The sequence below is a fragment of the Montipora foliosa genome, chromosome 1, assembly GCF_036669935.1.
Source record: "Montipora foliosa isolate CH-2021 chromosome 1, ASM3666993v2, whole genome shotgun sequence".
Classification (NCBI taxonomy): Eukaryota; Metazoa; Cnidaria; class Anthozoa; order Scleractinia; family Acroporidae; genus Montipora; species Montipora foliosa.
The window spans coordinates 22,748,981-22,762,303 of NC_090869.1; the positions used below are offsets into that span (position 1 = coordinate 22,748,981).

Genomic DNA, 13,323 nt, shown 5'->3' on the forward strand with positions numbered 1-13,323 from the left:
GTTTGTTATTAGTACGGGATTAATTTACATTGCTCGTTTCGCTAAGTTTAAATTGAATTGTAAATGGATACGATTAACCAATCATATGGTGGTTTGTGTAGACGGTGCTTGTACCATGATTCGCTGCGCATGCGTAAAAAACACGGTCAGTTGTTTCGCAGAATGCGGTACGAGTTCAAGGGACCGCGCTCGACTGTAAAGGGCTACGTTATTTACTTGCATTAATTTTTGACGCAATTCGGCAAGATTTAGATAGCATAAATGATATGACTTTCTTCTGTTCTAAACCTCTGTTGATGAACTTCTTAGGACGTTGGAGCACCAACAGTGTTCACAAAAGAACCTCCCTACGAAATATTAGGTGTCTTCGTCTAAATCCAATAATGCCAGCAGATGGATTTTTCTACAATTTTTGGTCAGCTATTCATTTTTTATTCTACTGGAGAAGAAAATAGAGGCTTGCTCTGCCGGCTTTGTGACCCCATCGCTATTATAAGACTAATTGTATTGGAGAAATAGCCTGCTTAAAACTTTAACGTTGACCAAAGGAAGATACAAGAGCACATTTTGTCAGGTTGTCGGAAAAAAGTGCATTTCAGCCAGTTTGAAAGCGAAACTTTCGACTGTTAAGTTGAGCTTAAAATTTGAATATGCTTGATTAGCTTCTACGTTTTCTTTTCCCTTTACAGATCATTAAACTCATATAATAAATCTCTCCGGCGAGAGTATTCTCACGTAATATACACTGGGGAATATGCACAGCGAATAAGATATATTGGCAGTCCGCAATTGAACTCGACGAAACTTGCAGGTTGTTCAGTTACAGTGGATAAAGAGCTTTCGGTCTTTATTTCCTGTTCTTAACCTATGTGATTTTTTTTTTTTTGAGAAATTTTGCATATTTCTAGAACATTTTTTGAACTAATTACAATTATTTCGTTGATTTTTTATGTTGTTCTAACAGTTTTTCGTCGGCGACCTCAAAACTACTTTTGATATGTGCGAGAGAAGCATCCGGGGCTGTGATCCAGTTGTTTGCAATCCATTTGATTCCTTTCCTCACTCCGCAACCCCCGTGCAAAGTGTAGTCATCCCGTTCGCCCAGCCAGCCGGTAGCTTCGTCTACAAAGTGATTGTACCACATAATTGCTTTGCCTCGTTTCGGCTTGACTATCAACTTCCCATCGTAGCAAAATTCCATGAGGTTAAATTTATCGTCTTCCATTGTTTTTACGTACAACTGAAGGGAAAGAAATTAAAAGAAATTAACATGTTAACGCTTGTTATCTTGACGTGTGCTTTTTTGTTTTTCGCTGACAGACCTCTCTGCTTTGGGGAATAGTATTGAAAAATGGGAATTTCCTGCTATGGCGATTCATGCCATAGGGTTGTCGATCCCACCTCTTTCTGGACTGGGGATTTAAAAAGACCACTGACTTCTCAGGCCTTTGGTATCCATTCCTTTATAGTGCTGATACACTTAAAGCTCTTGTAAGGGACCATCCTTGGGAAGACGAAATAGTGCCTGTAATTTAAGCTGGTCGCCTACAGGAAATTCGAGCGAGTTTCTAGTAAAGTTTAAAAAAAAAGAACTTTTTCTTCTCAGATTTCATCAGCTTACAAAAGAATCTATTAGATAGTTTCGACATTATCAGCTTCCAATTGTTTGCTTGTGCGAGTTGGACAGGCTAGGAAGTTGTCCTTAGATCACTGGATCCCGAAATTGAAGAGAGTCAGAGGTGAGTACACAGATCATGCTTTTAAATTTGATAGGTCATCTGGCACTTTTGCCTGCATGGTTAATTTGCCACCACATCATTTTGACTATGCCGGATTCCATTACTTAGTACCTGCTGATTGAAAGTTTCATTGTCCGCAACTGGAAAAGCAGTCTCTCCTCCATCTTCGACATCATTCAAATAATAAAGCAATGTAATGTACCTTAAAATTGAATAAAATAAGTAGTGGTTTAACTGGACGCAGCCACTGTTCTCCGATGACTAGCATGCAAACTGATATTCAGCAGGTTTCTCATAGCGCCACACTGATCGATGGACTGCATTTGCAACTTATTATTATTACCCTTTTTAAATAAGTTTTTTTTATTTAACACAACAGAAGTTTAATACATTGCACAAGATACATATAAAAAAGAAAAAGAAAACAAATACAACTAATGATCTGACATGCAAGCCAAAACAGCCCTTTTTAAGTTGATATATGATGCATATATTTGGTCATCAACTGAAATAATGCACGAAAAACAGCATGTTTCTCCTTTTTTGCAGCTCGTTCCTTAAGCGTAAACGCTACTAGACAGGCATTACATGTACATACGGCCGGTCAGCAACTGCTGGTATGATTAACTGGCTTTCAGTTTTGTATGAAGGAGTTTTTTCTAAGCCACGAGCAACCTGCGTACATCCCCAGAATTTGATAGTCGACGTCGCGTTCTTTGTAGCTTTGTACCACTCACATGTTAACGCCGATCGCATACCCTTACAGAGGATATCAGTCGTTATTGATTGTGATATTGATGGTTTCTATTTTGAAAAAAAAGCTTTGTATTGGCAAATTGGACTGAAAGCTTTGCCTTACCTACAGAGCCGGCAGCTTGGCACTTTTGTGACATTCAAATGGCAACATTTAAGGTGTGAGTGGCTTTCTATTGGTTGCGCATCGTGGTGAACATTGTAATGGCCAAACGCACCATACCTGACCACCTATACAATAGTAAATTATCAACGTGAGGTGTTGGTTGTAATTGTGAAAATTGTACCTTTCCTTGCAATTGATGAAAATTCAGTTAAATAAATTCGTGCAGGCGTAAATTAAATTAAAGGCAAAAATACAGCTTAGTCCTTTTAATCCCATCCTATGAGTTTTGCTATGACGTCCGCTCAGTTCAGATCAAATTCAGGACAATGTAAAACAAAAAAAAATATTTGCAAATATTTTGATACTTACTTGGAGAGGCTCACTGCCCCGGATAATACGGTCTGGGAGCTTGGTTAGGTTTGTAACTCTGCGACAAATTTGAGAGGTAAAAAAAAATGGACACGAAAACATCGTCTTTTGATAAAATAAGTAGCGATACGTGAACATGAAAGCATACAGGAGAAATTTGAATTTTTCAGGGAGACTATAAAGTTCACTGTCTTGAGCCCCTAGCTCGTAATCTTATACGCACTAGTTAGTCAGGTGTTTCGGAAGTTATCGTGGGTGGAGTATTCTACGCATGTCCAGCCTTCAACACACTGGAATTTAGGTAACGGATCCATACAGGATAAACGCGGAAAATCAGTCCATACGGGTATTTAATTAAAATGCCAAGCAGTAGGCGATCCGAGCCGTTACAAAACCGATACTGACCTGACGCGTACATCGTATCTGGCCTGCGAAATGAATGGGTGGTATGTAATATATCAAAAGCGAGTGAGAGTGCTTCCTTGCGCTATCTACACACCAATAAACCGTGAAGGCACGAGACCGCAGGTCGAGTGCTTTTAAACGGCTTGGAAACAAAAATTTTGACTAATATTTTTAAAAAAGTTTATTCCTTCATGCCGGGTGAAAACGCTTGTCGTTTTCCATGATTGTTAAGAAATAGCGATAACAAGGGCATGATTTCATGCACTAGAGGCAGCACGCTGGGGATTGTGGCACGAAATGAGGTCTTTATTTTCTCTGGACATGAAAAAAGGGAAAATTCATGCTTCAAGAGAAGTTTCAAAAAATGGCCAAAATCTTTGTTTCCAAGCCGTTTTTTTAAATTGTTTCGAGGTATCTGATTACCCCTAAAGCACGAAGCTCAAGTCAGTATTGCTTTGACTTTGCAATGGAACAATATGCCACTCTCACTGGAGAATGGTACACTATATTTCATTTGTCTTGCAAGTGCAAAATGTGGTATATACATGGCGGTGATTGGTCATTTTGTACTTTGGATACAGAATATTGCGTCCTTATTGGATGTCATCGTCAAGTCTTACTAATGTCTTCTAAGTAAAATCACTGCATTTTTGTCCAGGCTTACCTTTTTCTAAGTCTTTTCAAGATTTGACTTGAAAAAATTCCCTGATCTATCCAGGTCTGGTTGCTGTGTCGTTCTCTGTGGATTGGTGACGTTTCTTTGAGTCTGTTCATGTAAGCATCCATGGCTGCTGTTGGAAGTTTTCTGAACTCCTGTATTGTCACTTCGCCTTAAACGCATGAAAAGTGTATTGAGTTCAGATTCATCGAATTAACCGTCGTCCATAATAGTAACTGGACCTTACCAACGATCGCGCGTCTTCAAAATTTCAACCACGCATAGTTTTCGCTGGCGATCGACGTAAGTGAAAGCACAAGCAACATACACGGATTCATCAACTTGCCGGTAATTTCCGTCTTTGTCCTAAAAAAACTAATAATCAAGGGGCTACTGGGTTTGTGCATGGCTCTTCTCAGTTGCGCTTGGAGCGCGAGTGAAGTTCACATTACACTGAACCGGGTTAGCAGACAAGACGACATGGTTTGGGTTACTCTGATGTGGTCTGAAGTTTAATGAAGGCAACTTACTGACGTCTACATTTATACATACATGTATACATCTTCCAGCACTCGGCAAAGTCACTTTTGACTTGTGGCTTAGGTGCTTAGTTGGCCTCATACACAACAAGACTTTTTGAGACATCACTGCCAAGCCGGCCACTTCCGCTGGAGAGAACACACTCGCAAAGGACAGTCACAATACCGGGAACTTTATCCCCTACTCTTCTCGAATAGCGTATGCGTTCTTTAACGCCCCACAGGGAACTTATGACATGGAAGATATTTATGAGAAGGGGTAGTCCTTATCTGAGAAGTTTGAAAGTCTAACCATTTGCAGATGTAGTTACAACGGTAGCACTTTCTCCTCAGCTATTTTAAGACCTTGAGTGTTGGTCCTGCCGGAGTCAAACTCACGACCTCCTGCGTGGCAGCTCGGTGCTCAACTAACTGAGCCACCGGTGTGTGGCCAATTACTGTCTCACGTCTTAACAAAAGTGATGAAGACGGCTCGAGTTTGCGTAGTTGTGCTTGTGCGTGTGTCGCTGGACGCTGAAAACCAGCTCAAAGAACTGGCAAAGAATGAAGCACGAATGCGGACAGTGCCAGGTCAAATCGTGATATTAACCCAATTAGACTGAATTAAAGGCAAATCATACCATCATCAAAGGCTTTGATCTTGAGTTTTTCTATCCTGTATCAAAGGTGGAAATAAAACTCACTTTGTATGTTTGACATCCTACCATTACGAAATTCCTACCATTCTACCATGCAGTATGAAAACTAAAATCGAGGAATGTTGTCAGTTCAGCCTAGTTTAATAACCACCGTCGTCGCTACTATGACTTTCCAATAGTTTAGAGCCATACAGTCCAATCAACTAAAAGGTTGACTCCATTCAAGGGCCGGACACTTGGATTTTTGCCGATTTTCCCAGGATTATCATCGAGATCTTACGACTTCTTCATTCATTTACCGGGGTTTTCACTCACCATGTCCGTTACTACATTCAAGTCCTTGCTGACAAAGAATATTAGCGGAACACAAAGTTTAATAAATCCTTAATTTATATGAAACTCGCCAAAATCATTCGCTTCCTGATCAGAATGAAGCAACTAGATTTACTTACATGTCATCCACTTCCCCTAAAGTCAAATAGAGGAATTTGTATCTCCGGGAGAAATGTATAACCTAAAAAGAAACAATCAACCAGTCCATCAGTCTGCCAGATGACAAGCATTCAGTCAGACCTGAGTAAGTCAATCAGTTGTGGTGGTCAGTCAGTCAACAAGAATTAGTTAGTCAATCGTTTTTTTTTTTTTTTTATATATATATATATATTACACTTTGTTGAATTCGACTAGGAAAAACACTTATTTACTCGAGAGATTAGAAACCCTAATATCTGGTTCTGGGAAAGAGGAACAGAACACAAACTTTCTCAGACCTCGTCTTTTGTTATGGTTGTGTCCATATTTTTGTCCCAGCTAGTAAATATTCCAGCGGCACCACTTGCATGACCTGAGCATAAAGACGACAAAATATTGTCATTTTGACACCTTAGAAATGGTATGTACCGTCTTAAACTAAACAAATTAAAGACCGTTCACACGACAGAAAAATTGGGTTCGGACCCCTCAAAAAACGGGTAAGGACCTCACGTTTTTGCCCGTATAAACTATGCCTATCATGTTTTTCGAGATGGGCACGGACCCGTGTATTTTTGGGATCTGCTAAACCCGAAAAAAAACTCGGATCCTTACCAGTATCTTCACCGTTACGTTACGTCAGCTTGCGTAATTAATTCGCTGATCGCACGCGCAGTACAAAACCGCGTGGCTCTGGTTGACATTATGAATTCTGTTGATTTCAACATGGCGGCTGCAGGGAGTTCACAGTCGGAAAGGATTCTTCCTCCTCATGGACGATTGAGAAAGTAGAGACGGTACGTATATCTTCTCAAAGGAAACTATACCGCTTAGCTTGGAAAAAGAAAAAGTCCTAGGGACAAAAACGCCCGTGCTCAACGAAGTTAAAAGTGAAACTTGCTGGAAATCGAGGTAAGTAAACTCACAGTAAAATCAAAATGAATTCCACTACTAAAAGTATTGAATAAAAAAAAATAGATAACAGTTGATTGTTTTTTTTTCTTTCTAGGGATATGTACACAGTATAGTGTCATGTTATAAATACGTCCGGACTCCAAAAGGTGTAGTGTAAACGCAGCCTTCCATACTTGGTCCTTAGCCCACTCTTTGTCCGATCCGAGGTAAAGCATGCGCACTATCCGTGTAAACAGCCAAAATTATGCGGTCCTTACCACTTTTTTGTCGGGTCCGCGCTCAATTTCTCTGTCGTGTAAACGGCGTTTTGGATCTGGCTGTGGTGGAAGTACACCTGTCTTTGTCCAGAGGATTTCAGATTCTGATTTTAGCCGAGAAAAAATCTAATAGTCTGAAATATCTGAGAAAGAGGTGCTGCCTTTCTAATGTCATGTTCAAATGATGGTAAAACGTTTTGAGGTCTTTATACTGTATACTATGTCTCAAAATGCTTGAATGTTTTCAAGGCATATATAAAGATCATTTTCTTTAAAAACCGACTTCTTCAATTTCGTTTTCTATCAGTGACATTCTAACGATCACGCTTGATTATAACGTACCATCAGCTAGAAAAAGAATGTAACGAAGGATATGTTTTCATGAATACCTTTGACTTCTCTCTTGTGCTCTTCTTGAAACTCATCAGTGTGCATTATACTGCTGTGAAGACCAAACATTTCAGCTAAGTCAATAATATGCTGACATTCTTCTTCGCTCAGAAAATCTGGAAGCTCTGCAAAAAAAGGAAAGAATCACCAACACTCGGTTCCTTACGATCGCAAGTCTCTTGGATGCGGCGATCGGAATTAGGAATAATACACAAAACTATCAACTTTAGATCGTTTATTACTGAGAGTCCGAAGTATTTTGCCGGAGGCATACGCAACTGTGTACAGGCAAATGTTTGTAGATGCTGTCTTTCGAAATAATAATTAGTACCAAAAGCGAGAGGTAAAATGGTGACAAGACAAGGGAGACAGAAAAATCCGACAGCTGTAACCACCAATGAAATGCCGCGGCTGATTGCACTAAAGAGAAGACTTTCTTTGTTTTATGGACAACTAATTTGAGGTAGGTTTATCGTTGACAGTGCTTTGTCTTGTTTGTTTTATGTTAGTTGTGAAATGTTATCATCAAAATTAATTCCAGAGATGAGAGAGTTAAGATCTCCACAATGAATGTAAATCAGGCTGAATAAAAGTGGTCCTGTCAATAAACCCTCCCGGAGCTGAAGAGAGCCATGAGGTTTGAGTATCCTAGCCCATTTTAGATATCGAGCCTTATCATTCCGCCTGTTATAGTCCGATCTACGGCAAGCACGCCTTGTGGTTCCAATTGTCTAAATCAGAAACCAAGACTGACTGAGTGTGCTGTCTACCACCGTGGAACCGCAGCCAAGAGCCAAAGGAAAAAAAACGTAGTCATTATTTAACCAAATATGATAGCGTCATGAATAGATTGGACTCCTTACCAAATATCGCCGGCTTAGACGCCAGTGTTATCATCTTGAACTTTTTGCCAAGTTCTAACTCTAACTCTCTAACGTGCCCTCTCTGCAAAACAGAAAAGAATCAAATGCCACACCGGTGGTGAACTTGTTGACGTTTCTTATGCCAAGGACATTTTGAAGGTGCTATGGAGATTTTTCTCACCGCCGGTAATTATCATTTTACGCAAAACAAAGAGCACCCCTGTGTCTTTATCTTGCTACCACAGCACTAGGTGTCATTCGGGGTATTACCGCTCACAAATCGCAATGCCGATGTTGTCAGATCAGTTCTATACAAGTTTTGTTTTTATTTCACGTTTTATACACCCATCCCGAAGGCCGCAGCCTGTCTTTGCGATAACCATTGGCTAACAGCAAACTGATTGATAGCCTGAAATCGCAGACGTATTTCCGCCGCAAATACGTCTGCGATTGCAGGCTAATTGATTGAGTTATTGAGCGTGGGTTTTATTTCATTTTATTTATTTCTCCAATTAGAAAAAATGCAAAATAGTCGTTAGACAATAAGCTTAAGGTTGATCGATTGGTTGATCAATTGGTTGATCGATTGATTGATTGATTGATTGATTGATTGACTGATTGATTGATTGAGTGATTGAGTGCTTAGTGAGTGAGTGAGTGAGTGAGTCAGTCAGTCAGTGCGGATAGTAATTTACTTTAAAGTACAAATGAAGCAACAATGTTTTGAATAAGTGTTTACAAAACGCGATCTCAAATTTTGAGACGTTCACGCTTAAAAGTTTGCTTCATTTGATTTTCAAGGAATACTTAATTAAATCAAGGATGAAATCAGATTGAAGGAACAAAAGTCGTGGAACGCTTGCCCCCCAGAAAAATTACTGCCCCGAAAATCGTTTAATGACTATCTCTACTAGCTTATCCGTATGTCGCTGCTCTTGGAAAGAGTCCAAATAAACATTAGACTATACACATTGGTCCGTATCACAAACATGGTTCTGTTACAGTGAGAAACACGGAGCGCGCAAGTTAAGTTATTCTTTAATTAATGTGGAGAGTATATCTGTGAGATAATTTCCAAAATGAGGAAATCGATTAGTATACCTTAATTGGTTCCCATCTAAAGAGACGCTGCTGGTCGTCTTCCATCACACAAGGTCCTTGATCTGCCTTTCTTGCACAAGCACCATTATCACACGACATATTGACTTTTCCTCCTTCATATTTACAGCTGATAGCTACGAGAAATGTTAATAACACTGACACAGAGCCCAATCGAAAAACCATATTAAAAACAACCCGAACAGCGTCTGAGCGTTAAACTCCCCAAAAATGGAGATTTTCCAGAAGTTTTATCATCCACTCGCTATATTGTCTTAGTGATCGCCGCTTCGAGATTTTAATTATTAATTACCGAACTTTATCCCTGTCAGGATGAAGATCAAAATAACAATTCTCCTCAATGGCTATCTGTTGTCTCTTTACATGGTTTTTCTGTGAATTAAGTGGCAATGCTTTTTCGATGATGGATATGTTCTCACTACGTGTTTTGTGATAACCTATTAATAGTTCAAGGAGAAATTTCATTTTGATCATGATAGCATTTTTGGAGAAACAGTGGCACTGCACTTGCTTGTTTCGTTCTATTTAATTCGCTTCATGTATTCACTGAGCCTAAAGAACTTGCCGAGAAACACTTTCTGAAACCCGTTTCTGGTGTAAAACAAACCTTCTGGTGTGTTTTTTCACACACACAATCTTTGGTTCAGAAAACATGATGTGATGCTGTTAAAAGCGAACACTAAATCATGAGGCAAAGGTTGCGCGGATCAGTGGATTTTATGTTGGATTTTGGTCGCGTTTTTTCAGCTGGAAACGAGTCGAAGAATGGTGCAGAAGCTGACGTCCGATCTCACCCTAGAGAAAGAATTGTAAACCGCCATGAGACCTTATGATATGCGCGGTATATAAATCCTAACTGAACCATAACCATAACCATTGGCCATTCCCGATCAGTTTTGCCTCTAAGTGATGCTTCTGATGCGAATTACTTTTGATTGATATAACAATGGAATATGTGCATCTAATCCTACATTTTTTTTTTGCTCAAAAGGAAAGATTTTTGCCGTCAGCACCGAGAATTCGGATCTCTGGCTTGTCCCGACCACGAGGTCATCAAGTCACAAACTTCCAGCTCTTCTGCGCAGTCTCAGAGATGTTGATACAATGACCACGACTGCGTATATTTCAGAACTAGTCTAGGGTCGCAAGAACAAATTAAGGATAGAATCTTCTCTCATCGAGAGATTGTTGTCGCAAAGTAAATCATATCGTACAATTCAGGTTTTCTCGTTGTACTGACTAGATTAGCCGAACCTTTTCTCACAGCCGACTCGAGGCAGTCGCCGTTAAACTAGCTCTGCTAAATTGGTTGCCCCTGGATAAATATTGAATTAAATAAAATAAATAAAAGTCGTGGTGCATTTCACCACTACGGGTTCCGACGACAGGTACCACCGTGAATAAATTTAAAACTTCTTGCTAGGGCCATGTCAGATTAACTATTTATTTGCCCCTAAAAAGGCTTTCAATGACAGTGAAAAAATGACAATTTTTACCAAAGGGGTTCTTTAAGAGATTTTTCGAAAAAATGAATCCTATCCTGGGATCGATTCTCTTTATTGTAACACTCATTCTTGGATCACAGTGTCATTCAAATGTTGATCAAACTTTGACGGAGCAGTGTGAGGATGACACATGCTTAACGATGGATGGACCCTGCTTTATTCCACGAGAAATAGGAGTTCTAAAGCGTCTTGACGGAGTTAAAGTAGGTCTCACTAAATTCTGATTTCTATATTGATTAACGGTGATATACGCTTTCTCTTTGGATTTAATGAGCCAAGCCAATTGTTTATTGTAAATTATGAAATTGATGTTTTGATTGAATTTTGAATTCGGTGTAGGGTCATTGTTTATTTCAAGACTTTTGTTTTCTGTAAAGTCAAAAAAGAAACAATGAATTTTATATGCATAAGGGCCCCGGCGACCTTACTGGCAGACTATACGAAAAAAAATCACCTATGAATTATGAGATGCAATGGCACGAGACTCTGCTCACATCTGGCAGTCTCTCTTTGAAAGCGAGTTCAACAGCAATTTTATTTTGTGATTCGAGTTTTACTTTATGTGTGAATATATCTTATACAGGAAAGTCATCCAATAGTTGGAGTTACTTTAAAAAGAGACTTAAATGAAATAAGCAATGGCCCCCTGGGCAAATAGACTGATCCATAAAACTGGTACCAGTTAACAACAAAGTGCTTTTCAATGAACTAGAAGTTGCCATCAGGAAAAAACTAAATGAGAATCATGTCTCCGTGAATCCTGAAATAAAGATAATGTTAAAAAATGTGCGAGCTTTTTCCAAAGGGCACACATTATTGATGAATAATATATAAATACTGATAAAATACAACTAGGATTTCCTTTTTACTAACTAAAGATATCATAAGTTCACCGCGCACAGTGAAGTTATTTTTGTCTTTCACATGTGTCGCCATGGTAACTAGCACGACTAGCCAATAAAAATCGGGCTTCCTCTTCATTGTAAGTCACTAGTTTTGTGTTGTAGTACAGCTGTATAATTATTCTCTAAAACATTAACATTTTCATTGCTCAATTTTACATTATCATGGTTTGTTTTTCGTAACTTTTATATCTTGTCTCATGTTACAAAACATGCGTTTTTTTAGCGGTTGGTGAACAGGTTTTCGGCATTTCGGTAACGTTTCACCTGTGGTGTGTGTGGTGGCAGCATGGAAGGGCTATAGTGGAAGACCGTGGAAATACATATTCCTCGTAAAAGTGGCAATTTTTTTTTTCAATAGGTTGGGCATAGACAGGTGGTCGACCTTGGAGACCATGGCAAATTTAACCTTATTACGAGAGCTATGAGACCACTTCTGTTCGGTGAGTAACGCAGGATCGAAATTGCGTTAATTTTTACACTCGTTTGATATCTTCCGTTCTTAGAACACAAAGTTTTAGCACTATTTGAGTTAATCAACGTACTTGCTTGCGAGTCATTTACCGCTCTCACCGTCGGCTGCTTGTATGGCTCCAGGGTTAATGTCCAGCATCCATTTGCATCTACCGTTATCAGTTGCATTGGTCAAAAGAATTGCTCACTTTCCACACTCAATGGCGAACATTCCTTATTATCCGGGTTGACACCATGATCATATTTAGCTAGGATTTCGTTCATATATAGTCTTTTTTTACCTTGAAAGGTTTTTTTTTCGCGCTTGTACTCCCGATTTGAAGATATAGCTGACTTGTCAGAGCTGAAATATACCGCCAGACGTTGATGAATAAGGACTATTCATTTTAGATTTGCATTTTATTTACATGCGTATGTTTGTTTTTCATGAACCGCGCCCAGAAATCCCTGACTTTCTATCTGAGGATGAATGTGACCATATCATATCGTTGGCCAGTGAAAATGAATTGTTTAAAAGCGAGGCCAAAGGAGGACTTACAGAAATCGATAACTGGAAGTTTGACCCAAAACGTAAGTAATAGAGCAACGACAATTTTTGCAAGAAGTTGGTTGTTTTTCCGTCTGCTGGTATTGAACATGCACTTATCTAGGTAGAAAAGTAAATCAAAGTTCGGGCAGGTACAAAACGCAGCTCACAGGTCACAGTTCGTTGTAACATTGTTCCCAGGGTCTCTTAGAGACCCAGGTAAGGAGCTTGAGTTCATTGTGACTTGTGACCTATTTGAAATGGTAATAAATACTGAAACAACCCCAAACCTTCCCTCTAAGCCTATACAACACCGTCTTTAGGCAATAGCGTTAGGGTTAGGGTTAGTCAGTAGAAGTTGTCGTCAAACAAAATGTGGCAATTGACCTTTCAGTGAAATGCCTTTGTTTTGATGAAGTTGGTTTGTTTCTTAGTGAATGGCAAAGCAACTGGACCCAAAGGCTTGTATAAAAACTGGGACTTCGACTTGAGCGGAAACATTACCATTGATGAGGTTAGATGAATACTAAGTTGATACTACGTGGGATTAATCAGCGGATATCTGTACGCTTTATGCGCGCACATACAACATGCGATGTGTTGAACTGGCGCATGTTGTAAACTATTGACTGGACTAGAATAGTAAAACATGGATTTGGATGTCTATTGGACTTTGGTGGAACATATGGAGAAA

General features: G+C 39.4%; 2 protein-coding genes across 2 annotated transcripts in view; one reads left to right on the forward strand and one right to left on the reverse strand.

Moving 5' to 3' along the window:
- Window positions 1–3: 3 nt before the first annotated feature.
- On the reverse strand, window positions 4–9,503 carry LOC137993561 (transmembrane prolyl 4-hydroxylase-like). The gene is made up of 11 exons (XM_068839497.1): window positions 9,205–9,503; window positions 8,104–8,185; window positions 7,240–7,365; window positions 5,978–6,051; window positions 5,660–5,721; window positions 5,190–5,224; window positions 4,037–4,202; window positions 2,968–3,025; window positions 2,599–2,723; window positions 1,851–1,941; window positions 4–1,240 (listed from the first exon to the last, which is right to left on the reverse strand). The coding sequence occupies exons 1-11, from the start codon at window positions 9,385–9,387 to the stop codon at window positions 932–934; spliced, it is 1,311 nt and encodes a 436-aa protein (XP_068695598.1). The 5' UTR covers window positions 9,388–9,503; the 3' UTR covers window positions 4–931.
- Window positions 9,504–10,636: 1,133 nt separating this feature from the next.
- The window catches only part of LOC137976143 (transmembrane prolyl 4-hydroxylase-like), a 9,437-nt gene continuing 6,750 nt past the window's right edge, over window positions 10,637–13,323 (forward strand). Inside the window, exons 1-4 of the mRNA XM_068823437.1 lie at window positions 10,637–10,930; window positions 11,991–12,072; window positions 12,545–12,673; window positions 13,064–13,143. Of these exons, the coding sequence (XP_068679538.1) occupies window positions 10,751–10,930; window positions 11,991–12,072; window positions 12,545–12,673; window positions 13,064–13,143 (471 nt within the window). The 5' untranslated portion in view covers window positions 10,637–10,750. The remainder of the gene's footprint in view (window positions 10,931–11,990; window positions 12,073–12,544; window positions 12,674–13,063; window positions 13,144–13,323) is intronic.